Source organism: Phoenix dactylifera, chromosome 6 (genome assembly GCF_009389715.1).
Source record: "Phoenix dactylifera cultivar Barhee BC4 chromosome 6, palm_55x_up_171113_PBpolish2nd_filt_p, whole genome shotgun sequence".
Lineage (NCBI taxonomy): Eukaryota > Viridiplantae > Streptophyta > Magnoliopsida > Arecales > Arecaceae > Phoenix > Phoenix dactylifera.
The window spans coordinates 15910415-15935906 of record NC_052397.1 but is presented as its reverse complement, the minus strand read 5'-3'; the positions used below and the strand labels follow the sequence as shown (position 1 = coordinate 15935906).

Below are 25492 nucleotides of genomic sequence, written 5' to 3'. Positions count from 1 at the left end.
ATTTATTAAAAAAATTTATGAAGCATTAATTTTTATCGGGCCGGGCCGGGCCCAGGCCCGGACCGTGCCAGGCCCGCGGGCCAGCCCGGCCCAGGCCCTTATGGGCCGTGCCGGGCTGGCCCGCGGGCCGTGCCGTGCTTGGCCCGCGGGCCTAGACCGGGCCGTGCCGGCCCAGGCCCGAAGCGGGCCGTGCCGGGCTCGGCCCGCGGGCCAGTACCCTGTGACCCAGCACGGCCCTCTCAAATGGGCCGTGCCAGGCACGGCCCGGCACTGTAGCGGGCGGGCCGTGCCAGGCACGGCCCGCTTCGTGCCGGGCCGTGCCAGGCACGGCCCGCTTCGTGCCGGGCCGTGCCGGGCCGTGCCAGGCACGGCCCGCTTCGTGCCGGGCCGTGCCGGGCCGTGGGCGGCCCGGCCCAGTGCCCAACTCTAGTTTTAATGATTATTGCTCTTAATGTTAGAGGATATGAAAGATATCAACATGAAAACCGAAAATAATTTGACATATAAAAGTTGGCACAAGAATTTTTGGTAGTCCATTAGCAAGCTAGAACATAAACATCTGGAAAATCCTGCCTACAATCTTTTTATGCATCATCTCATCACTTAAAATTTTTCGTAGTGTTCAGACATGAGGTTTTCATTTCTTTTTTCAACTTTTCAATTTACAAGCAACTTGTCACATAACTCAAAGCCAATGCTCATGAAAGTGAAACTTGAAGAATATTCTACTCCAAACATTTAACCAACATCACTATAATTATCTGATGTTTGATCTCTGCCTTGAGTAGAGATATCAGCCTTGTTTATATTTCTTTCTTTTCTCCACTGTAGTTGGAAGTCTTTGGCATAATTCATTATGCTTATATGAGCACACTCTACATCAATCTCTCCCAAGTCCTTACATCTATGCGATCCACTCTATCAGTAATTACCGCTGCAAGGACTTGTAGAGCACCACAGTGACGTACTTAGACAGAAACCTGCGTGTTGCACCAAGTGCCACCATGGGTTGACCACTCCTCCCTTTCTGAATGTAAAGGTGATTCAGCACTACATGCGGAGGTCTCGACAGAGAGGAGGGGCTCTCTATGTCGGCTGGTGCATTCAGAAGGGTAAGGTGCAGCTGTGGAGGGACAATTGGTGGTTCTTTGGCAAAATCCTCTGAACCAAGTGGCCAGTTGTTATAACTTGAGTCAGGTGACTGAGGTGGCTCAAAACCAGCAATACTTTCTATGTCCTCAGCGACAAATTCCTGCACCACAAGTTTGCAGTTTCTATGTAACTTCTGATGATGAAATCTTAACTTCTGTAACAGAGAGTGATGAGATATTGTTTAACAACGTTGTCATAGAGAAGAAAAGATGTTACTTTATATAACTAAAATATGCAATATATGATGCATGTTGTATGGAGATGGATCAACTACTGTGCAGAGCTTCAAAGTTGATCGAGAATGGTAACATTTATCAAATCTATTGCCGGTTGTCCACAAAGGTGAGTAGTTGGTTCATAAGCAAAGTTTCAATATTGTCTAAACAAAATTTCAGCAAACCAAAAGAAATAACATTTAATAGAATAAAACTGGATAGATGCATTGGAGCATCATATAACATTTACCTCTTTCATATCCCCATTTCATCTCGAGCCCCCATGGCTCAAGCATCCCTAGCCAATGCATCTACAATAAAGGAGTGACCTATAGAACAATGGCTCATCTGACTAAAAAATGTTCAACTCATCCAGCCAAATAAGTAGGAACTTTTATTTTTTTTTTGTGCTAACAAAGTGCAACGACATGGAAAGAATACAGATTAGTTTACTGTATACTCGATAACAAGCATAACAACATGGTGGCCTCAATGCTCTATCAATGAAAGGCCTGCTCGGAAGCTGAAAGTGAAGAGATGGATCAGTTAATCCTTTGTAATCTTATTTAGATTTCTCCTGGTTCTGAAGGACCTTCAGAGAATAAATGACCCTGAAAGGGAGACCTTAGTTGATGGACTTGATGCTATGGCTTATACCATAACAGTTTATATTGACTAGCTTGTTTCAAGTTATGAACAGATATTTGAGCTACGCTCTATCGAGGGATTGAGAGATTTTTATTTATTGTGATCAGAATAGTGGTGACAGTATCAATCTTGATGCGGCTGGTTAAAGGATACTTGATCTTAATCAATAATTGTTTAACACGTTTTGAGATCAGCAAATCTGATGTTGCAGTCCACATATGTAATCTGCAGATTCTGTATTACACTCCAATAACTACTCGAGCAAAGGAGGACAAGGAATTAACAAAAAACACAAAATAGGTCATGTTTGATCCATACATTTACATCTATTAGGTCAAGCAAAATCTTCGCTATTTGTGAAGAATGAAGTACAAAGTCTACTACAGGTGGCATTACCAAGAAAGAATATCATTTCTCCTGAACCAATTAAACCTTTTTCAGTTTTCAGTCCAAGAAAGCAACTATCAAGAGGAGCATATTGCACCCAAGCTAATTCCATGGGAGAATTGCTTGGAAAAAAGACAACAGAAACACAATACTACATTAGAGGTTCCGTATGAGTGATGATGAAAACCTCTCTCTCTCATACACACGCACGCACGCACGCTCGCGCATGCATGTGCACACACGGATTTATCGAAATGATTACAAGAGAGTCATGTTGGAACCTGTCCCTTTGTAAGATAGCAAGCATAACCCAGAGACATATCAGTGACATGCATAAACCCACCTGCACATGCGTTAAAGAGAGACTGGTTGATATGCGAGAATATGGCTAGGATTCTATATTCCATAAAATTCATTTTAACAGCATAAAATCAGAATAAAATACACTAAAGTAATCGATAGCAGCATGGTGTATTATATATGATGGAGCACCTTAACAAGGTTAATTAAGAAGAATTGATAAAATACTAGGCTAAAGTAGTTACCTTCAAGTCTAAGATGTTATAAGCATTCCCTATATCATCATGCATCCAGGGAATGTCAGGTGCATACCTCCATTCTCCATCAACGATGAATCTGTACTGGTAGAAACCTGATGGAAGTACTTTCATGATCGTGAAGTCCTTGCCCGACTTTTGCAATGGTTTCCTGCAATAGCAAAATCCATCCGTACATGAGTTGCTTTGTCCCTTAAAACATCTACATATTTTGAAATAAAGAACAGTTGATGTTGCATATATAAGACAAAACTGTCTCTAGGCCCTGATACTTTGTCTTCCAGTTATCCCAGGATCCTTCCACAAAGACTTCCCTGCCACCATGGCTCCAGGTTATCATTGTTGGAATTCCTTGGTCATAGATGACATTCTCGTACTCGGTTAAACCTTGCATCCATGAATCACTTGCTGAATGCATCGCTTCAAGTCTCTGCAGTGGAACCGCGGGGTTCTGGGAAAATCAAAGCGACAACATAACTTTTTTTGTAGATTTTAGAACATGAGGAGGCTTTGTTAGAGCCAGATTAAGTGATTCTGGTAGCAGATAGGAAAAAAAAATGTCTACAATTAATATCTAGTTCAAGCAAGAACAATGGCAATACATCTAAATTGATGAACGTACTAGGTTAGTAGTTTCTTGATAAATGACAGAGCAAAAAGCTACTTTTCAGTGAAGCTACATGATGTGATTTATCCTGGAAAGTGAAGATACAGCTTGTGCTGTTATACTGATGACAAAAGGCTAAACAAGACCTAGATCACATGAAGATATTACATCCCTCTTCCTCCGAAGGGTGGTGTATTGTCACCAAGTCACTTGTAACAAAGAGAGCGCCTACCCTATAACACTATAAAAATGTCAAAGTCCTTGATGTATTTAATAATTTGCCCCGTCATGAAAAAGACCTATCTCATAATAATGTAAAAGTACCTTTTCCTGCTGAATCTAAATGTATCCTTTAAAAATATGAACACATCTGGGACCAGAAAAAATGTCAAAGACTTCAATGTCGCATTTCTGCTTTCACTACAGCTGGGCTATCCTCAGAACCCAACACAAATAGGAACTGCCACTTCAATGAGCAGAAACAGAAAAGCTTCACTGTATGCATTGAGAGTTCCATAGTCCACACATCCAAGATAGGTCCCCAAGTCTTGTAAATATAGAAACAAAAATTTGGTTTAATCGTCCATTCATCAAAAGAAAAAATATCTTGTTCACAGTAGGCCTGAGGAAGAACCCACAAAATTTTCAAATGTAACAAACCAAATAAAGATTAGAAGCACTGGATATTCATAATATAGCAAATAGAGGAAGTTAAAGAAATGGAACAAGTACCACTCAAAATTAAAAGAAAAAAAGGAAAGAAATGAGAAAAAATTCTGGCTGAAGTACAGCAGATATGAAATTAAAATGAATGTTTTAATATGCTTCCCATGCCTACTAGTCTCAGTATACTGCTAAGTATACAAATAAATCCTTCAAAAATATACCAACAATTCATTAACTATGTTTTCCTCCTTAACAAAATGGACAAAAAGTGCCTAAATAAAGGGGAACAACAGCTTGAACACTACATAAAACCCAAAAACAAGGGGAAGAAGAAGAACAATAGAAAAACATTGCATAGCAAAGGAGATTTACGCTGTGATATAACATGACAGAAGCATGACTTGACCAAAAAAAGAAAAACAGAAAAATAGTTATGTAAATTTTGAGCGCAAAATAAAGATATTATAAGCAACATGCAGTTTCCATAAGCAGCACTAATTATTACAATGCAAAAGGATAAAAACAACATAATGGACTAACCCCCTAATCAAGAAAGGAGCACATAAGAGAGATATGCATTCACTTGGAGGGCCCTGAAATAGAAGTCTCACTCTCAGTCACAAGATCCACTTCCCACAACCACAGGCACATATTACATCGCCAACAAGAAACCTTGCCATAGTAAGAAGCCTTCTTCTGAAGGTGCAGTAACCTTTGTTATGACCTCCATTTCATAGCATGTAGGATCACAGCAAACGTTGCTTTAACCATCAACATATTTGATGAAACTATGACATAGGAAACCTCTAGTAACGGGACATTGATGTGAACCGACTCTTCAGAGACAAAAAGACATCTAGTAAAGGACAGTGAAGAGGCATACAGCAAATTATCTGGCCTGTAAAGACACACGCAGTCACCTTGTCCATCTTCTCATGGCAAAAAAATTGTCAGAGGTCAGAATCGTTTTCCTACATAACTATCCAAATATATGTGTAAAGCTTCCTGGGAACCTTAATATACCAAACAAGCTTATTACAAATCTGACTACCCACTCCTATTAAACTTGTTTTCCAAATTTCTCATTTCACTATCAAGAAATTGTAGGTAGAGTACTTTATCAAAAGAACTATCCACCTAAGAAAAATGTATTAGGAGATACAGTGCCATTTTCAACATATATCCTTAGGAAACCTAATTAACATATAATCCATAAAAGCAAATTAGAACTTCTTATACAACTTCATACCATAGGGCATAACTGCTACGGATGAAGGTGAATTTGACCAGGTACCCAAAATTAACCAAAAAGCACTCATTCTCCTGTGACACATTTATAATCAGCATGTCCTATGATTAATTAAGGATGAATTTTACCATAATTAATTTAATTAACAAGTCATATCTCATTTATAAGGTGACCCTGTACTAGTAAGAGAAGGCCTGGTGGTTAAAGTTGAGATTAAGGATACAGATGTCATCACAAACATTCTCAAATATGCAAAGCACATCTTAGGACATAGGTTATAAGCATTTAAGACAAATTATAATTAATTATGAAAACCACAAGTAAGATAGATTTATAGGTCTTGGTATTTAAGGTAAAATGAAGAACCAGTTATGTTATCACTGAGTTGCAAAAACAGATGCATTAAACAAAACAAGATGATGAATGCCTCATGAAGATGGGGAAAAAATCATTTGGAGACTTTTGCATACAGGACAAAGTGAAACTTTACGGCTGGAAAGGCATTTATCAATCAAGTAAAAGTATGATAACCTCAAACAACCAAATCATGCTTCATAACTATGAAAACAGAAATCCTTGATCGAGATTAGCAATCTTAATATTTAGCTCTTCCATATAACCAGAAGATTACAACAATGAACAATGCAATGTGGTTTGGGTTTATGTTTCATGTAAGTGTCTGAACAGGTCTCGGTTTGTTCGTACTGGATTGGGTCTCTCGGTCAAGTCGTCCTTTCATTTCATCAATGAAATGTGGGGTGGGTATCGCCCACCATTTTGCTCAGGAAAAAAGGTAGTGCAAACCTCTAAATGCACATCCACCTGAAGTTGTGCAACTTGAAAAATATTTAGAAGAAATTGTATTTGGGAAATAAAAAATATGGACCCACCCAACCAGAACTAGGCATCAAAAGGGCACAAATTTACCCACCAGTTTTAAAGAAATGCCTCAATATAAACAGGCTTAAGGCTCCACGGTGTAAGAGACTATCATCAGAACATTAGGCATTCTATTAAATGAAAGTAATGCAAGTGATGAAAACAAAGTTGTATAGTTCTTTACTTCTTATAGTATTAGAATCAAAGTTGGCGGAACTGTTCCGAACCGTCCGGTTCAGGACGTCTCGAGCCGTACCAGTGGCTTACCGGGATGGTACAGGTAAAGAATCCGAAACGCCGCATTAGAGGTGGAGAAGAAGAAGGAAAGAGAAGAAAAGAGAGAGGGAGCGGGAGAGTGAGAGAGAGGGAGGCCGGCGGAGGCCACGACTGAACCCCTGTAGAACGAAATAGAGATCTAGCCGTAAAAAAATTTACGATTTTTAAGTGAAGTCGCTCTGCCATAAAAAAATCATGATTTTTAAATGAAGTCGGACTTCACTTAAAAATCGCACAGCCAACCAATAATATCATTTATGTCAACATGTAACACCATGTTCATGAGAAAATAAAAAGAAACAGAATTCTAGATAGTAAATGTAAGAAAATTTCCAAATTGAAAAAGCAATATTACTTGATACAAAACAGAATTCTAGATAGTAGATGGGGGACAAACAACAGCCCGTTAATTCAAATATATTGAAACTATGGAAAGAATTAACTAAAAACCAGGTAACAATCAACTATAGGGAAAAAATGGATTCACGAGAACTTACAAGCAAATTCTAATGAGAAAAAATAATATCCAGAACATATATGTAGGTGGCATTTTCTAAAATCATAGAGAGGAAAACTTGAAAAGAAAAAAATCACGCCATGGATTAACACACACACACATCTCTTTCAGTTCATAACTATTAACTAACATTCATCAACATAGAAGATAGCCACAAAAGAGCAAGTAACACATAAGGAATGTGAGTTCTTTTCTTTCCTTCTTTTCCAAGAGATGAAATTGAGAGAAAGGAAGAGAGAAACGGATGTATGAGAAATGACCTGAGGAGTGAAGAGCAGAGGAGACCTTGCTGCACGTCTGGGGCTCTGTGGAGGGCTCTGCCCGATCAAATCTTCCGACTTTCCTCGAGACTGAGAGCTAAGAGCCTGCCCCTCCCCCTCCTGCTGCCGCCCCTCCTCCTCTCCTTCCCGGATACTACTAACGTTACCCATTTGGAAGACAGATTTTCTGATCTAAAGATCAAATTTTGATGATCAAAACCTCGTCTTTCCCTCAATATCACCTTATTCCCATATAGAACCTTAAGCAAAAAATCAATCCATAAGCTAAAAACCAAAGATAAAAGTGATTGAAAGGCTAAAAAACACTGCTTGGAATGAAGACTACTTCTCGCAAAATCTGGACTCTGGAATGGATTCCATTTTTTATCAATAGGAAAATCGAAATCGAAAGAGAGAGAGAGGATTCCAACACCTCCCTCCGTCTCCAGCTGCCCCTCAAAAGAGAGAAGGCTATAGAAAAGTCTGGAGAAAGAGGAGGGGTGGGGTAGCGGACGCTGGACAGGAACAGGGAAAACAGGCAGCCATATGTCTCTAGAAACAGAGCAAGAAAGGATAGCCCACGTCCACCCCCCAAAGAAGCACCAGCCCACTTGGGACCGAAGATGTGGCCATCTAATTTTTATTATTACCAACAACAGTAATAATAATAAAATTATATTTTTAAATAAAAAAATATTTTTATATTAGTAATTATATTTTTTTACTAAAATATATATTTCATATATTACAAATGCGGATACATCTAAAAAAAATAAGAAAACAATAAATTACATAGTATTCTAAACAACCTCCTCCCCAGTGCACAGGGTGCCTCGGTGTGGCTGGCCACATAAGAAACTACTTAGTACGCGATTTAATTAATTTTTTTGAATACATGCTTAGCCTAAAAAATCACTATATCTCTCACCACCCGATCAAATATCCTGAAATAAGGTTATATTATTTTTTTCTTGTTATTTTTTTATATAAATAGATATTGAATATTTAACCCTTCTTTTTTTTTAACTTTTGCTTCTTTCCCCTCCTCCAATGAGTTCGGAAGACCATTCAGAGGCATCATTGCCGCTCGGAAACGGCAAAATAAAATATAACAACAGTTGTTATAATTAAATTCTACTACTCGCTGGATCAGGTGTTTGTCTTCCTCTAGCTTTACAATAAAAGGTGCCTGCCCACGTGACAAGTGCAAGTAAAAAGAAAAAAGAAAAAGTCCCACCAGAAAATACGGTCATCCACGTGGGTATTTTCCCGGATGGGATCCCGGGACGGGGAGCAAATGAAAGTGGTGGGCCCATGAAAAGGAAACCTGAAGACTAATTAAATGGTGGGGCCCAATAAATGGTAATTATCTGTGGATGAATCACTCTACGGGGTTCCTTTTTGGGTGTTTCCTTTCGTGCTATGATAAAAAAAAAAAATGTGAAACACGATATTCTACGGCGACACCCAGCTCTTGTGTGAGTGCGACATCTTGACGGTACAATTTCCAATCACAATAAAAAACCCGGGACCACCTACGACGTACGGCTTGATGTGGGGGACCCGGAAGGTGGACCCTCCCAGGCCAATCGTGTGGTGGTAGTTGCACCAGATGGCAGCAGGGCATTGCGTCGATCCTATCTCCAGGTGTACCTTCAGTTCTGTGATAGCAACAGTGTGACGGTTGATGAGGCGGGGACCACCGCTTCGATGGTCCACTTGCGTCCCTGTAGCGCGTCATTTCAACTTGCCTTTAGCCCATTCTGTCAGCGATGGTGGCCCCACGGTTTGATGCGCCTCATAGAATTTGATTAAATCATCAACGCAAGCAATGAGTCATAATTATCTAAATCACCACATTTTATATTCCCAAGTGTGTCTAAATTATTATGTTGCAAGCTTCTAAAATATTATATCCCATAAGAGGGAGTCGCCTCTGCCTGGAGGTTTATAGGAGCAGATAGCATTATTCTAGAGAAGGCCTCTACTATTATAACCGAGTGGATTCGCGACGTCCGACGCAGGAGGATGGCCACTCTATACTCAAGGATATATAAAAGCTGATATCAGGTTGCCGCTCGATCCAGATTATTCATATATTTCAGAAGACGAACATAGCTGCAGACTAAGTCGCCTTCTTTACTACTCATTATTTTGGAGAGGTGCTATGGATTAAGATTGCAGTTGTCCCATTATCTTTATGCTGGTTTCTTTCTCTTGATGCTAAGGATAATGCTCATGCTCATTTGGCGTGGGCTACCGATGTACTTAAAAAAAAAAAAAAAAAATGTCTCCACATAGTGGGGAAATGTGGAGAACATGTATATGAGGGTTCCGCCAGATGGTGACTGCATATCACCCAATAAGATGAGCGTGATGAAACGTGCAGTCATTTTTGTTTCAATTTGTTGATGGAGGAATGCAACAAAAATCTCACTAAGAAAAGAAAGGGTTAAGTAACTTATTTTTTTATACCAAACGCCACACATTGTGTTAGTGGATGGTGAACAAACCCATCCAAAGCCACACAGTGTGCATAAGTTCTTCAATTTTCGTATTAGATATTTGCGTTACTATAGCAATGTTAGGTTTGATGAGGATCGAATCGGTTGTTATGGTGGGACCCTGTGACGTTCCCCATGGGAGGGGAATCCTTGCGTTGGGACGAAAAGGAGTGGGGGGAAGCAAAAGAACGGGGCAGATTTTTTTAGCTCAAATGAGACAAGGAATCCAAAAAGGCAGGGAAGGTAGTTAGGCGTCGACATCATGATAGAGATAGGATGCGGGATGAGAATCCGATGACGCTGCCTTGGGATGGAATCGAGCTAAATCGAATCAAGTAGCTAAAGCTTGGAGCTCAATTTAAAATATGCAAGCTCGCACGTCGATTCGAAATTGATCAAGACTTAACATCCAAGCTCAACTCAGCTTGTTCAAACAAAAAAAAACAACACTAGAGATCAACTCGACCCGACTATAATATCAACCGAGCCATACTTGAGCTCACATTCGAGTTCTAATTTGAGCCTTAGTCATAATTTATAAATATGGTTAAAACAAAATATAACATAATATTATATTTTAAAATATTAATTTGATAATATATATTGTAAGTAAAATATAATATTATTAAAAATATATCTACTCGATTAAGCTCGTGAGCTTTTGAGCCCAGTATTTTGCTACTCGAGTTCGACTTGAAAAATTGTTTGAGCTTCTCGAGCTTGATAATAGTTAAGTCCAATTTGGACCCGAGTCAAGTTTGCACCCCTAATGGGGCCTTTCTCCGGGCCTTAATGTGCCATTCTAGAGATGGTGTATCACTAAAGTGCAACATTGTACACTATCTAATTTTAGATTGCAGAATGTAGCCGATGGGATAAGGATATACAACAAGTAGGCATAAAAAATTATTAGATGAACCAGGTCCATCATGGACCTAGAAGGAAATCATCATAGCATGTGTTGCTTTTTATTCTTTTTATATGTAATAACAATATGTGTTAGGATGATTTCATCCTAGGTCTATGGTGGATCTAGTCCACTTAATAATTTCTAAGCAAGGGGAGACAATGGCCCACTCTGCATTTCGATCAAAAAGATAAATAGGTTAGGGTAAGCTCAAAGGTAGAATCTATAGCCCAAGTTACTCTAATCTTAGACCAGACTTGTGAGCCAAATAGCTTGAAATTAATACCAATGGGTCAGTGCTAAATCCCAGATGTAAGATCAAAAATATATGATTCTTAGAAATTGAATAAGCAATAATGCGCAAATAATAGACAAGCATATGCAGCAAAAGGAAAGCTGATTGGATTCAAATACATCAACAAAAGAGTCAAATGTGGATCTAAATTTTAGACTTGAAGCCAATTAGCTCAGATGCAAGAGTAGAACTAATCCAACCCAACCCACTTCCAAGCCCTAACCTAGATAATATGCCAGCAACATAGTTTGAGCCTTAAACCACTCCCAAGAGCAAGCCTCATAAAAGGGGCGCCAACAAACTAAACTAAAAGCTATTTCACAAGCTCTCTCTCTCTCTCTCCCTCTCTTTCTCTCTCTCTGTTTGTCCGTCCATCTATCCATCTGTCATATACCTTCATATATAAAGGAATAACGTGAGCATCATGGGAGGACTTCTCATACAAGTATTAATTTGGTTATGTACTACTTGGATGCTTACACAAGATCAAAGAATCCAAAGAATATCTTCAGCCTTATCTTTTTTTTATATAAGACCTTAGACTGCTACAATAATAATTGTTAAAATATTTATAGAAGAAGAGAAAAACAAGAGTAAAGAGAGAAAGAGAAATGATTTTAATTCTTTGTTCCATCATATTCAGTACATCTCAGGGATTATATATACTTGTATACAAACTCCATACAAAGAAAATAATATAGGCTGATATAGGATCACACTAATAATGAAAAGTATTACTAACTATAAGGTGTTATGTGATCTCTAATAAAAAAAATAATATAGATTGATACAGAACATGTTAATAAAAAAATATTATGAGCGATGCGGTTGTTACCTAATCTCTAAGATTATGCTAATAGCAGAACACGAGCTATGAGAAGACACTTGCAAGCAATAAGAAGAAAATAATTAAGAACTCGGAAGCAACTATAGTTAATCCACACATGATCTCGTCCTTTTTTTTTTATGTTTGTGATTACATGCAATATACTTTTGAACAGTAACTATCCATGGTGAAATCTAACAAGGTAGTACATAAGATCTCAACTCATATGAAATGGTTCTTGTACTAAACCGTCACCATCCTTCACCACGCGTTTTCCATGTCATTGTACCCGTTCTCCAAGCACTCCTGAGAAGGTCTAGTTCTGCAGCTCAACCGTACAACTCCAGCAGTATAGACACGGATGCTATTTCCAACCGAAGACAATTTTATTCCCTTGTGGTTCATTTCTGACATTTGCCTGCAACATGAGTTCTTGGGCATTCTTAGGACCCTGATAACGCAGTCCTCTTCCAGTGGGATTGCATGGAGATGGGAAGGGACGTCGATGATGAATTCTCCATACTCGTCTGCCATTCCATACGCCCAGTTAGTCTTCCTCCTCCTTTCTTCAGTTTTGCATGCAATGGCTACCTTTGCACCTTCAAACCATAGACAACTTCATGTTATTTTATTGATTAGTTCATACCAAACAAATTATATCAAGCAACTCGGCCATCCATCACGAAATCATATTATTGCTGGAGGCCTATAAGTTTGTAAATGTTAGAGATGACAATCAGGTCGAGTCGGGTTAGATTGGATGCGGATCATATCAAAAATTTAATTATGGACCTCACTTGTTTATTAAACAAGTTATCCGACCCGATATGCATAACCTGTTTATTAAATAGATCAAATCATTTTAAATGGTTAAACATGTTGAGTAGATTTTTAACGGATTAAATATATTTAAACTAGTTAAACATGTTAAGTGGGTTAAGTTAAATAGGACATAAATGGGTTACACAAGTTTTAAATGGGTTAAACAGTTATTAAATATATAAAATAGAATGAGTCATGGTCAAATTATTAAAATAGGTTAAATGGGTCAAAAGTCTAAACCTGAACCTGACCTATTTAAAAAAAGATTTAGATATATAGGTTGATGTATTTATGATCCAAACCGATTTAAGCCAAATCTAAATATGCTTAAAGTAGATCATTTATGGACGAATTGATGAGTCGGATCATAAATTGTTACTCTTAATATAGGCATCTCTTGTAGAGATTATGAGACATATAACAACTTAGGATAATGTTGCCTATTTCGTGGAAGGAGAACCTTAAGTTGGTGACTTGGTGTCTTTCGGGGAACTTTGGGGCCCATTTTTTATATATATTCTGTTTGAGGACCTTGTATCTGGTTCAATTTTCATGGTGGTGGACTTTTTAGACTGAGGAACCCCCACCGCTGAAAATGTGACATTTGTTTTGCTCAATGAATTTGGTGGAAAACTACATTTTGCCCAAATTATTAAAAGAAAAGTTTGGTAGATCTTATTCCACATTTATTGTAGGTATGTATGTATGTATGTATGTATGTATATGTCTGTCTATATAGATGCACCATAATGAAATCCTTGCTTTTATCTGAACCATGCCATTTATATCTTAAAATTTGTTTTATTTTATTTTATTTTATTTTATTTTATTTTGTATGAAAAGTTGTTGTTCCATCAAGCATTTACCTCTTCATCAGATAAGGCCTCAGCCACAATCAACTTTACATCGATTTTTTCATCATCAACAAAGCTTATTGGAACCAAACAGAGCATGAGACCAGTAATACAAGTAATCAGCTCCATCCACAGCCGTAAATACTCACTACGGCCCTCTGGTCGACCATAATATATAGTACTTGCATATCCTATGACTTGTTTACACAATCCTTTGAATATTTTGGGAGCGCTAAAATCGGTACATGAGATGAGAGACTCAAACCAGCTTCGCTCGTGTTTACAGAGCAAGCTGAAGAAAGTGATCATCTCCAACCCAGTTTAAGACATTCCAAACAAAACTGTTTTTCTTCTCTTAGCCTCCTCCTGAACTATCCAAACTCCTTACCTACCATCTTCCTAATAACCTAAACTTTTGATCCCGTAGGTTTTATATAAACTAATATCAAACCAATTTCTGGCCATTTGTTAGGAATTTGTGGGACTTATAACCATGGTCAAAATTAGGCCACCCAATTAGAACAACTCACAACATCACAAACCCATGCAAGAAGCAACCACCGACACTTATCTTTTAAGCAACATGTCACTTAGGATTTCGATGGTGGTCAAGAACTTAGATATCTCTATATATTCCACCATATCAATGTCTTAAGGTAGCCTATGTGCCGTATATATATAGTTCACCTGAGGAACAGGAATTTGTTGCAACTTCCTTACCTATATCTCATGTTTTTCCATTACGTAAAAAATATGAACTCATTATCTTCACTTAATAGGAAAACACAAGCAGTGTACCACACCTTTCACATCTCCTTTGGTTTCATAAGCCTCTGTATTAGCTCCTCTCTATGGTTGTGGAAACTACTATTATAAAACATCTTCCGTTAAAAGAATTCAGCTCTCATCTAATATTCTGATAAAAACCCACCACCTAAACTGAAAACATCTCTAACTTCCATCCAAGCTTTAACTTCCCCCTCTTGCTTTAAGCCGGCACCTCTCCCGGCTTATTGAGGAAGAGTATAAGTTGGCATGTCATAGCTTATTCCTACATTGATGTCACCCTTGTGTTCCTTCAATTCTACTCGGTTACAATTGATAAAGGCCATCTACCCAACAAGCATACCTAATTGATAACGATGACAAAGTCAGAGAATACTATCAAGGGCTGGAAAATGTAATTTACATAAATAGATTAAACAAATTAATTTTAACAACTTAAAAGTACACGACTGATTCATGATATATATAAGCTCTATCTAGTCCCCACATAATCTTTACTATCATAATGCGAAAGCCTAGGTCTTGAAGTAGCTCCACTTTTTTGGTAGGTCGTCAACTTCAGATTTATGAGATTTTTTTTTTTATTGTTTTTGTCGACAGTTGCTAGGTTAGTAGGTTGGCATCTCTCTTCTAAGATTGTGTAGTAGAGTTGTGAAACCTGGTAGTGACCCATATAAGGAGGCTCCATTTTTTTTGTTCCTCTTAGACACCATTTTGACTCTACGTATCGCATATGTGTAGAGCTCCGGTCTCTTTATGTTACAACTAACCCCATCATGTCCATCCCTCATTCATGTGAGAAACACCACCCGCTCCCATGCATACCTTCTAGAGCTCTGTAAACAAACTCGTGCCTCCTATTTCCAAGTTTTGCTCTTTTTCTTTAACAAGGAGAAAAAAAGAAGAGTTCCAATTCATTCATCTTCTTCTCAATGCGCGGCACATGCCAAGCACTATTTGATTATTGTTGAGTCAACTTATATACGGTCCACTGTAAATAGTAGAGAACTTAAAAAAGAGATATGAAGGCAACAAATGATAATCCAATATAAATTGATCAATTGCTACACAACCTTTGCATTGTCCTTCTTCTTCTTCTTCTTCTTTGAGAAAAAGAGAGGCCATGCCACCCGATTTTATTATTCAAAGGAGTGAAAGTTGCATTACCTTTCTGTCTTATGAAAAAAATAGGAAGAAAGAAGAAGAAATGAAAAGAAAAGAAGACAGAACAAGGAGATAGTTATCTCCTTGTATATTGATCTGACATTGTTATTCAAAATTAATGTTGATGATAAACATGATCATGAACTTATCGATTAATGTGAGTAAATTCATGACAAAGTTGATCCATGGGCTGACCTCGGACATGGGAAGAGAGGAGGTGGGACCCGGGTTGCAAGCAGGCGTCGCAGAGAATGGTGCCGGTGATCAGCACGGATGAGAGCCTCTCCTCCCCGTAGCCGGCCTGGTGCACGAGCTCCGCACGTGAGAGCTGCATGGGCATCTCTGCGGAGCCCAGGAAGAGGGGAAGGAAGAGCAACGCGGCCACCACCAAGATGGAGGCGCCTCGGAAGTCGTGCACCATCTTTTTGCTTCTTTTCTTTGGCTCTTTGGTTTCTTGGTTGGATGGCTCGAAGCGAGACCCCATGCCGAGTGGTATACTGGTATATATAGAAATGGATATGGGCTTCCCAAATGCCCTGACTTGTTTCTACAACTACAGGAATAGCCCTGGGTTGTCTTGTGATGTTGGCATGCTAATGGGCCTTCCTTTGTGAGTCGGGTACATAAGAGTAGGCATAAAAACTTCGCTTTGGAGACCAACGAGATCCAATTTTGCAACCACTCCAACTAATTAATAGAAAGATGATAATGCCCTTGCTTAACAAGGTCACATAAATTGACACGGATGCAAGTAAAGCTGCAAATGAGTCAAGTTGATTCATGACCTGACCCACTCCACTTTAGTTAGATCCGACCTAACCTATCCTTGAAGACTAATGGAGTCTGATCGAGTTCGAATATTAGATCCGTTCCATATTTCAGATCAAGTTTAGATCTCATAAATTTTAAACAAACCTAACCCACAGCAAAAAGTATCCCAAGTCATTTCTTTTATTCCTCGGTTAAGAAACAGGTGCTTAAATAATCAAGCTATATTAAGAAAGGCCAATTTTTTAGGTTGTTAACCTCTTGAAGCATATCGTAATTCTAGATAAACATTAATTTGCGAAGCTATGACCATGTTGGCAAACAATTTTATGGTAGTCAAAATTCAGTTTGATTCAGAAGTAAGACTAAAATTTTGTTAGTAAACAAATCTAGGCTTGGACCCGAAACATACCCGATGTGAACTCGATCCATATCCAAATATTTTAGGTTAGGTTCGGGATATACATAACCCCAACTAGATTTGAACGACTCCTAGGTCTAAAATATTTTCTATGTATCTAACCCAACTCGACTCGATCATCTATTAGATGGGGTTTGGATCCAATATAAAGACCGTACATGAAATTAGCTTGGGCCAGGGTCAAGCATGCCTCGGTCCTATCAGGCCCATTTGTAGTCCTAGATGCAAGTAGATTGGCATGACCTATTCAGGATCAATAACTGACTCAAAAATAATCGTGTTCCAATTAGCAATGAAATTTTGAATTAAACTTGGAAAAAGAAAAAAAATGACCATTTTCAAAATATGGGTCCAATATCTAACACCAGGCATCTTATACATCCAGTCCAAAACTAGCACAGACTCGCATAAAATTAATAAATTGCATATTTCACAGCCCTTCTTAAAAAACGAGAAACTAGTGTACTTAGTTTACTAAGTATATATGCTCATTAGTTTGTTGGCTGCAGGATATAATTATATATGCTTGTCAATCAAATCTCATGCAAAATATATGGCCATCGGTAATGTCTACAAGTTGTTGAATCATTATTTTCTTGCATGATATCTTTATAATATACATAAAATATTTGATTTATTTTTAAATTTTATTTTTCCCTTGGATTACTTGCAATCTAATTTTATCTGAAAATTTTAAAAGATCAATAAAATATATAACAAATTGATTGAATTCAACTGAAAAATGGAGTAAGTATATTCAACTTTTGACTTGAGTCAAAGATTAATCAGATTTAGGATGTGCCAATTCCAAGACACTCCCCAGTATATGATATCTAATAATAAAATGCTAAACAAATCTATATCCTTGTTTTGCAGCAAGCCGTCGAAATTCGAAAAGGAAACACTAGAACGACTATAATTATAGAAAGTAGAGCTCAGAGTACTGCAGTTTGCAATAGGCATCGTGAAATAGCAATGGAGGAACTAGCATTCTTTTTTTTTTTCTCTCACTGTTTGAATGAGAGGGGACTCCACCCAAAGAGCAAAGTTTGACATAATGGTAAGGATACTTTATTACGACCTAGGTGTTATAGGTTTTAGAATATGAAAATTGCCTCTCCGTAAGTGGACTTCTCAGTGGCAGGAGCCTCATGCACTGAAAGAGGACCCTTAACATATATAATTATACCAAGGAGAGACTCGAATACAGATCATTGGGATAATACCTAGGTCATAGCAAAGTATCTAATTTGTGTCAAAAGGTACATTGTTCACCTTTTCTTTTCGCCATTCTTGAATTTAGATGATATGGCATGACTACATGCTACAATGGTATGGAGATCTTGCACACCTATTTGGTAGGTGCTCATGGCGAGGAGGAAGAGTTGAGTGCCCCTTCATGTGGTTAGGAGTCCATCATCCATTGCAAGCTATAAATAGACTAGATATGGTCCCCTCCACCACCATGGACCAGTGAATTGTAATGTGCACAAACCAAAATATTGGGTGCAACATTCCCAAAATAGGCAGCCACCGCCCCTTTTTATCCTCTCAAGGCTGAACTTCCCGAAGCACAAAAACCATGGATCCGAGATCTTCCTCATATTTAAACCCATTTTGTACAACGTTAGCCGAGCATGCTTGCTCATTTAGGGTTCATACGACTCTCCTTTACATGGCCAGCTTAGCAACATGCCGACAAGTGTCACGATCATCACACATCGACTTTCCATGCATGCTTCTCTAGCTTTCTAAGTCGGCCCTTAATTGTAGGAAAATTTCCACTAGTTGTAAAAAAAAAATCAGATAATTAGCGATAATCAGCTAATATATCATGCATGCAAATCTTGCACTCACACCATATTAGTAAGAATCTCCGATGCAATTAATGCTTCAAGCTACGCTAAATAGGAACCGTTTTTCATCCTCCTCGATTGCTTAACGTAATCCTCTTTCTAATGATCCGAAGGAAGAATTACACTAGATAGCAATAATCTTCTTTATCTTATATTGCGATGCAAGTAGACTAAAAGTCTAGATAATTAAGCATGATATATACTTGCCTTGGAAGAAATTAATAACACATTTATCTTTCGTTAAATAGCGGTAGCACTTTTAAAATTACATATTCTATAGTTGTTTGATCAAACCCTTATAACCAATGCATATTGAAAGGAGATTAGAAAAGGAGTATTAGAGTCTTAAACGCGACGACTGCAGATTTCCTACATGCCTAGCCTATTCGAAGAAAAGGAAAAACAAATAATAAGACCGAAAAAATGTAGGATAGTTCTTAAAAAGAAAAAAAATTAAAAGAAAAGAGGTAGGAAATTACCAACGCACTTTCACATAGATTTTGAAGTACGTGGAAAAGGTTGCCCTAGTTAGTTATTACATGTGAAAGAGGCCAGGAGCTCAAACACCTTTGAGAATTGGGCATCACTGCAGTTTTCTATGAGTTAATGGGTGTTTTTGTTTGGGCAATTCTTAATCTCCCATAGAAGGAAGGGGGAGGTGAAAAGATGGTGGTAACAACCATTGGTTGGTTGCCTAACTTCCCTATCACTCACCTCTTATATCACAAAACATCCATGTGTTTAGATTTGAAACATGTCTAAGTGTTAGCAATCTTAAAATATAAGAAAGACCCTCTCCAGTTTTCGAAGTCTGTCTCCAACGTTCCTCAGAAGTCACTTATTGATGGAGTAGCCAATTCCTACATTCCATTGATTCTGTCAAGAGTCTTTGTTAGGACACCATCGTACTTACCCATCAGTCGGCTCTGTCTTGATTTTGAATGATCTACAAAGTAATATTTGTAATCTAGATTTGCTTTGGGGTTAATTGCCAAAGTTTTTCTTATATATTTATGGAACAACTCAGAACCTCATCCAAAAAGACTACCCGGAAGATATTTTTTAGGTTCCTTAGTCCTGTATAGGTACCCAAGATCTCTTCGACGAAGAACTAATGTAGGACTAAATACGCGCCTTCACAGATCCTTACATACTCTCTCCTTTAAACTCTGATGTCCTCGTCAGACTAAGAGTCCAAATCCGTTCAAATCTAATCATAAGTACCACGATCGGCCTATGATCAGTCTCAACGAGCCCGTGTTGTAGTGTTTCCTAATCTACATGGGTCTTGGGCCAGGTCCGCTCTAATATTATTTGTCACAACCTAAGATTTCACCCAAAATAGCGAGTCGGAAGATATTATTTGGATTTTTTAGTTATGTATAAGTACCCAAAATCTTTTCGGCGAATAACTGATGTAAGACTAACACACGCCCGCACGAGTCCTCACAATTTATATAGGCTCCAATAACTGCCGCTAGAATAATTATATTTTACATCAAAGAAACCTCTACATGTTGCTGTGAGGATCCACACAGAAATGTCTTTAGTTCTACATCCTGGATATATTGGGGAGCTCTTGGTATTTATAGAGCCAAAAATCCTAATCTGATCCATTCCTTCAAATCAAGCTTGAGCTTGATTCAATGTTGATATTCAACTGATTCAAATATTTAGATTTAGAAAATAATAATAGTTAATCAGAAAACATAAATATAGAAAATTATTAAATATACTATGAGATGCTCTCTTGCTCCATGAGAGTTTAACCAAGTATTGAATCAGCTTTAATTTATATGATCGCAAATATTACATATGTATTGATATGAATGTATTATATATCTACATATAAATATATGTGTATATGTATGCATATGATATAACATTTTTAGCCTTACAGAGTTGAGCCTGATCAATCCTATTAATTTCTGACTTTGCATGAAATTAATTTCAAGCTAGTGAAGTGAGTTCAAGTATGGTTCAAATAAATCTGAAACAAGCCTTATTATTCTAGCTAAGCTCAAGCTTCCTAATCTATTGACAACTCTATCTATGCCCTTATCAATCAACTGTGGCACAAGTAAGGTCAGACTGGAAATTCATTAGAATATAAAACTTCAAGGTTGGTAAATAACACTATGCAAGAAACTAATGAAAATGGGTATTATCTGAGCCTCTATTTGATTGTTTGCAGCATAAATTGCAGTCGTTTTTATCATGCCCTTCACATGTTAAAAAAAAAGTTAAAAAAAATATTAGATTCAAGCCCCTCTTCTCATCACTTGAGCTGAGAAAAGTTTCCAGTTAAAATCTAGAAGGTGACTTTCCACTATACAAAAAAAAAGAAAAAAAAAAAGGAAAAAAAATTGAAGAGATTTATGATTGAAACTGACAATGTATTTAATATTTCTTTTTTAGGGATGCTCTCATTTTAGATTGCTCGAGCAGAAGATCCTATTCTTCCTTGTTAATCTGGTTCTACCTTGGTTACATATAATGAAGTTTTCAGCCAGTTACTTCTTCTCTGAGATATTCTCTTGGAAGTCAAATATGATTGGAGCACATTATGTCATGCTTGCTATTCAACTATCATACAGTCCTGGAAAGGAAAAAAAACTGTAGAATAGATCAGCCCCGCCTTCGATGTGTGCCTCAGCTGCAATCAGCCTCTTCAATGACTGAATGATTGCAACTTTATTTTTTTCAGCTATAACTCGTATTCGTCCTCTTATGCCTTCTAGCAAATTGTATTATGCTTTAGAGGAGGTACTAGACGTGGTATGAAATTGGTTGTTTTTGTTTCAAAAACTCTCTTAAGCTTATGTGAAATTTGAAGTTTGTGGCCATTCTGGATTCTTGTGCTTTTTCTTGAAAATCTTTGTGAAATTGCTTAGAACTTTTAGGTAGTGAATGCTCCTGCTTGTTGGTCTAGATAAGATTCTTTTCTCCACTGCTTCTTCTTACGAGTATCAATATTCTCTATCTTGATTATCAGACACTTGGTTTGAAACCATTTAGTTTCTTTTTCTTGCATCTGTTCCTCTCCTTTTGCCTTCTTTTACATCATCAAAAAGATAAAGGCAAAACTTTTTCCCTTTTATCTTATTTTCCTGTGAAATAAAAGGAGTGGTAGTCTCATTTCCTCCACTCACACTTCAAAAAAAGAAATGAATGGAGAAGTTTCTTTTGAAAAAGTTCATAGGAACATTCTCTTAGGGCCCATGATGTTTGATATATTAGATGCACAATCGACAGTGCGTCATATATAAACACGAACAACATGATAGGGCTGGACCTCCACCATTAAATTCTGTAGGTTCTGAATCCAATAGCAAAAGGACATAGATATCATGAGAGGATATAAAGCCATATCTATGCCCATCATTATAAGCACAAACAAGAGACAAAGCCCTTGAAACAAGATAATTAAAATCATATCGCCAAAGCAAGCCAAGGAATAGACAGAAAGGTTGCCGATCTCCCTCCATCAAGTGACTCCTCATGATCTTATATCACTTTACATCTCCGAAACAAGTCGGCCATTTAACTGACCTATTACTCGGTTTGGACACATCACGACTGAGTTCTCTGATCAGTTCCATGAACTCTTAGTCAGACCTGAGATATGATAAACTTATTAGGTAAGTGATAATGGATAGCTATTTTAATTTCAAACTAGAACAGTTCATACGAGATGGGCTATATTATAAGTTTTTCAAACTTCGCAACAAAAAAAAAAAAAAAAAAACTTTTTCAAACTAAAACAGTTGACATGAGATGGGCGGTATTATAGCTAATCTTCCTTTACTCTCTTTATCATCACTCTGTGCTCCTACTTCTGACATTATAATAAAAAATCTCGGAATCTAGTGCAGGGTTGAGGGGTTCTTATTGAAATCCGAAATAGAGCTGCTGCAGGCTGAGAGATGTTGTTGCAGCAGAAACAGGTAAACTGTCATGCCTGGCATCTGCGTTTACTTACAGAGGGATGGTTAAAAACTTCAGTTTTTTACATGGGTTCTGTGTGAGTAGCAGAGAATTATCAATAGAAAAGGATTCTCTTAGGTGGATCTTTAAGCAAGCAGACAGAAGCAGGTGGATGCTTGGAGATTTCTTTTCAGGTAATTGTTGTGCTAGGCTGATGATCCTCACCTTGTTTTGACTTGGAAAAAAAAAATGAAAGAAATAGAGAATTTTAAGTACACATTCATGATATATGATGTGGAAAATGGTGTTTTTCAGTGATGGGCTGCCTAAAAACAATTAACAATTGTTGCAGAGAGTTTTGAAAAAAATTATAAAAAATTAGTTCCTTTTTGTATGCCATTTCTTTTGACTTCTCTAATGGAGTCTTGGAGGGAAAGTGCCATGTGGTAACCTGCTATCCCTGCACATGGCCTCCCTAACTTCTAAGCCATTGGAGTTCAGAAATCTATACCCACACCTTTGATTCTCCCAAGAGAATCGGAGGCATTAAAAAAGGACCAGATGTTGTTAGTGTCTCAGGTGTGGAGAAGAGTAAAATGTCAAAAGGAAAAGAAAAAAAAGAAACCATTTTTTGCGGAGCAATGGGGAAGGTGAAGAAAGTAAACAAGCCCAACAATTTCAATGCACTTCCAAAGAGAAATAGAGCCCACCTATTTACAGATTTTCCTGTTGGTCTGTCTTCTTCTCTGCAAGTAGTTTCTCAGTTTATATTCTTTTTATGATCTCTGAGCTACTTTAACTGATACTAATCCTCCTCTTTGCCTTCCTCCTCCACCTTCCAGTTCAAATGCCTATAAATATCCTTCTCTGGATCTTACTCAAGTACAACTCACAACATTCACTTATAAGAGACTCACCACCTAAGAATTCTATTCTTTTTGGTCTTTCCTTTCCTGCAGGTGTTCTGGTTACGTCCGCTGCTGCATCCCACATGTGTTGAATAAGAGAAGGAAGAAGAAGAAAAGGAGGAACAAAGGAGCAGCTAGCTGAGAGTTGTGACTCCAGATGGTTTCTTCTTGTCCTCTTGTATGTAGCAACACCTGTTAAGAGTTCTTTGCGACTTTCCTCTACCTGGTTTAATAAAATTTCTACCATTCTCTACTTCTCATGGTAGAAACAAGTGATCACCACATGGGTCCTTTTTTCCACAATCATCCTAAAGTGTTCATGGCACTCTCTCTCCTCCTCATCTTTTCTAGCTATCACAGTAATCCCTTCTCTTCAGCATTTCTCACTTTGTTCATCTTGGCTTTCTCCGCCTCTTTCCCGTTTTTCCTTGCTAAGTTGAGACCAATTTTGCAAGCCCAACACTATGGAGAGGCCACCAGAACTAGAGGCTGGTCTGCAGATTCTGCCCCAACATGAGATTCTTGAGGAAAATAAGGCAACCCAAGAAGAAGCAGGCAAGTTTCCACAAGACGAATTGGTCACCAAGTCAACAGGCCCATCATTGGAATATGAAGACATAAGTGGAGGTGAGACTGATGGTCATGCATTGTTAAATGGTTCAGTTTGCAGGGACAAAGATGTGTTGGAAAATCCAAGTCCATCAGAATGCTTCAAATTTTCACTCTGCGATGATGAGCCTTTGCCAAAGAATTCGCATCAATTGAAGGAATTCTCTGAAGGTTCGATATCGGATGATGACAACCTCATTGAGATTGAGATTCCCCACGGGAATTATGTAGTTACAGAGGAGTCAAATTCACAGTTAAAGCCAGAGCTGAGAGGAGGTTTCCTACTGGACTTCTTACCAGAAACAGTGTGCAGGCAACATGGGCTAATGGAGCTATTATCAGAGATTAATGAGGAAGACAATTTAATTGAGATCGACATCGCTAGGGGCTCCATCAAATGTTCAAGGGTAGGAATTAAGGCATGAACTAGGTAGGGTGATCTCTAACCTCTTAAATTCTATGTAATATTTTAGTGATAAGTTTCCTAAAGGGTTAGAGGTCTGATTTGGAGCTTTCTAACTTTATCATTGACTTTGCTTTCTTAAAAGCCTTAAAAGCCTGTGATTGCTGCTTAAAGCCTTAAAAGCACATGAAGCATGTCATCCTTTAGGGTTAGGGTTTTCTCGTTGTGTTTGAGGTTCTTTCATAGTTTCAAACCAATTTTGAATCTTCGGAGTTGCTTCCTTGGAAACCTAAGGGCATTTGTATAATGCTTTCCTACTATATGCATGATTGAATAAATAAATACATTGGAGTCTGAAAACCCAGCTTAATTTTATGCTTAATTTATTGAAATCTTTGATTGTTTTTGCAGGGATTGATGCACCGAGGAGCACAAGACATTTCCAAGAAACTATCCACAATTTCTTTTTGGAAGGGGACAGGCAGGGTGGCAAGGGGAGTGCTAATGGTTGCATCTACTATATCCTAAGGTCGTTTTGTTATCTCCAACATTCATGCTCCATCTATTATCCGTATTCTGTTATGGTAAAAAAGATAAGTGATGCACATCAAAAAAAAAAATCAAAAACTTGGGTAGCAACACTCCTATGCCAGCCAAGAGCTCAAGCTAGCACAAAATTCTCAACAAAAGTTGGACAGTGGTTTGGGGTTTTCCCTTTGATGTTTATTGTGATCTTTCATCCTACTGTAAAGAATGGTACCCACCGTTATGATCAAGAGTAATGACAAATTACTGAATCTATATGCCTTGGTTCATGAGTTATTATCTGAGTGAAATAAGAGCAGATTGCCATGTTTCTCTCTTTTTCTTCCCTTTTCCTTTTCTCCTTTTCTCTTTTCTATCCTTTGTCTCTTTTTCAGCAATTCATCCTTGCTTAGACTAACTTGTTCATTAGCGATTTTGTATAAGAAAGCTCAGCTATTTGCCTATTTCACAATATGTGCATCCATATAAGCGGAAGCATCAGAA

The 25492-nt window shown here is 37.9% G+C and overlaps 3 protein-coding genes across 3 annotated transcripts; 1 reads left to right on the top strand and 2 right to left on the bottom strand.

Annotated features, from left to right (window-relative positions):
• Window positions 1-567: 567 nt before the first annotated feature.
• On the bottom strand, window positions 568-7993 carry LOC103707567 (SNF1-related protein kinase regulatory subunit beta-2-like). The gene is made up of 5 exons (XM_008792102.4): window positions 7760-7993; window positions 7414-7673; window positions 3232-3410; window positions 2948-3110; window positions 568-1252 (listed from the first exon to the last, which is right to left on the bottom strand). The coding sequence occupies exons 2-5, from the start codon at window positions 7582-7584 to the stop codon at window positions 929-931; spliced, it is 837 nt and encodes a 278-aa protein (XP_008790324.1). The 5' UTR covers window positions 7585-7673; window positions 7760-7993; the 3' UTR covers window positions 568-928.
• Window positions 7994-12004: 4011 nt separating this feature from the next.
• On the bottom strand, window positions 12005-16033 carry LOC120110968. Its single transcript, XM_039127000.1, has 2 exons — window positions 15767-16033; window positions 12005-12544 (listed from the first exon to the last, which is right to left on the bottom strand). Exons 1-2 carry the CDS (start codon window positions 15990-15992, stop codon window positions 12207-12209), a joined length of 564 nt encoding a protein of 187 aa, XP_038982928.1. The 5' UTR covers window positions 15993-16033; the 3' UTR covers window positions 12005-12206.
• A 7867-nt stretch (window positions 16034-23900) lies between these two features.
• Window positions 23901-25285, top strand: LOC120111106. The gene is made up of 2 exons (XM_039127582.1): window positions 23901-24490; window positions 24875-25285. Exon 1 carries the CDS (start codon window positions 23916-23918, stop codon window positions 24483-24485), a length of 570 nt encoding a protein of 189 aa, XP_038983510.1. The 5' UTR covers window positions 23901-23915; the 3' UTR covers window positions 24486-24490; window positions 24875-25285.
• Window positions 25286-25492: the final 207 nt, after the last annotated feature.

Coding starts and splice junctions, on each gene's coding strand:
- LOC103707567 (XM_008792102.4), bottom strand. CDS start 7,584: ATGGGTAACGTTAGTAGTATCCGGGAAGGAGAGGAGGAGGGGCGGCAG. Junction 3,411..7,413: donor CTCTGCTCTTCACTCCTCAG/GTCATTTCTCAT, acceptor TGATTTTCCCAG/AACCCCGCGGTTCCACTGCA. Junction 1,253..2,947: donor ATAACATCTTAGACTTGAAG/GTAACTACTTTA, acceptor CTTGTGGTGCAG/GAATTTGTCGCTGAGGACAT.
- LOC120110968 (XM_039127000.1), bottom strand. CDS start 15,992: ATGGTGCACGACTTCCGAGGCGCCTCCATCTTGGTGGTGGCCGCGTTG. Junction 12,545..15,766: donor CCTCTCTTCCCATGTCCGAG/GTCAGCCCATGG, acceptor TATGGTTTGAAG/GTGCAAAGGTAGCCATTGCA.
- LOC120111106 (XM_039127582.1), top strand. CDS start 23,916: ATGGAGAGGCCACCAGAACTAGAGGCTGGTCTGCAGATTCTGCCCCAA.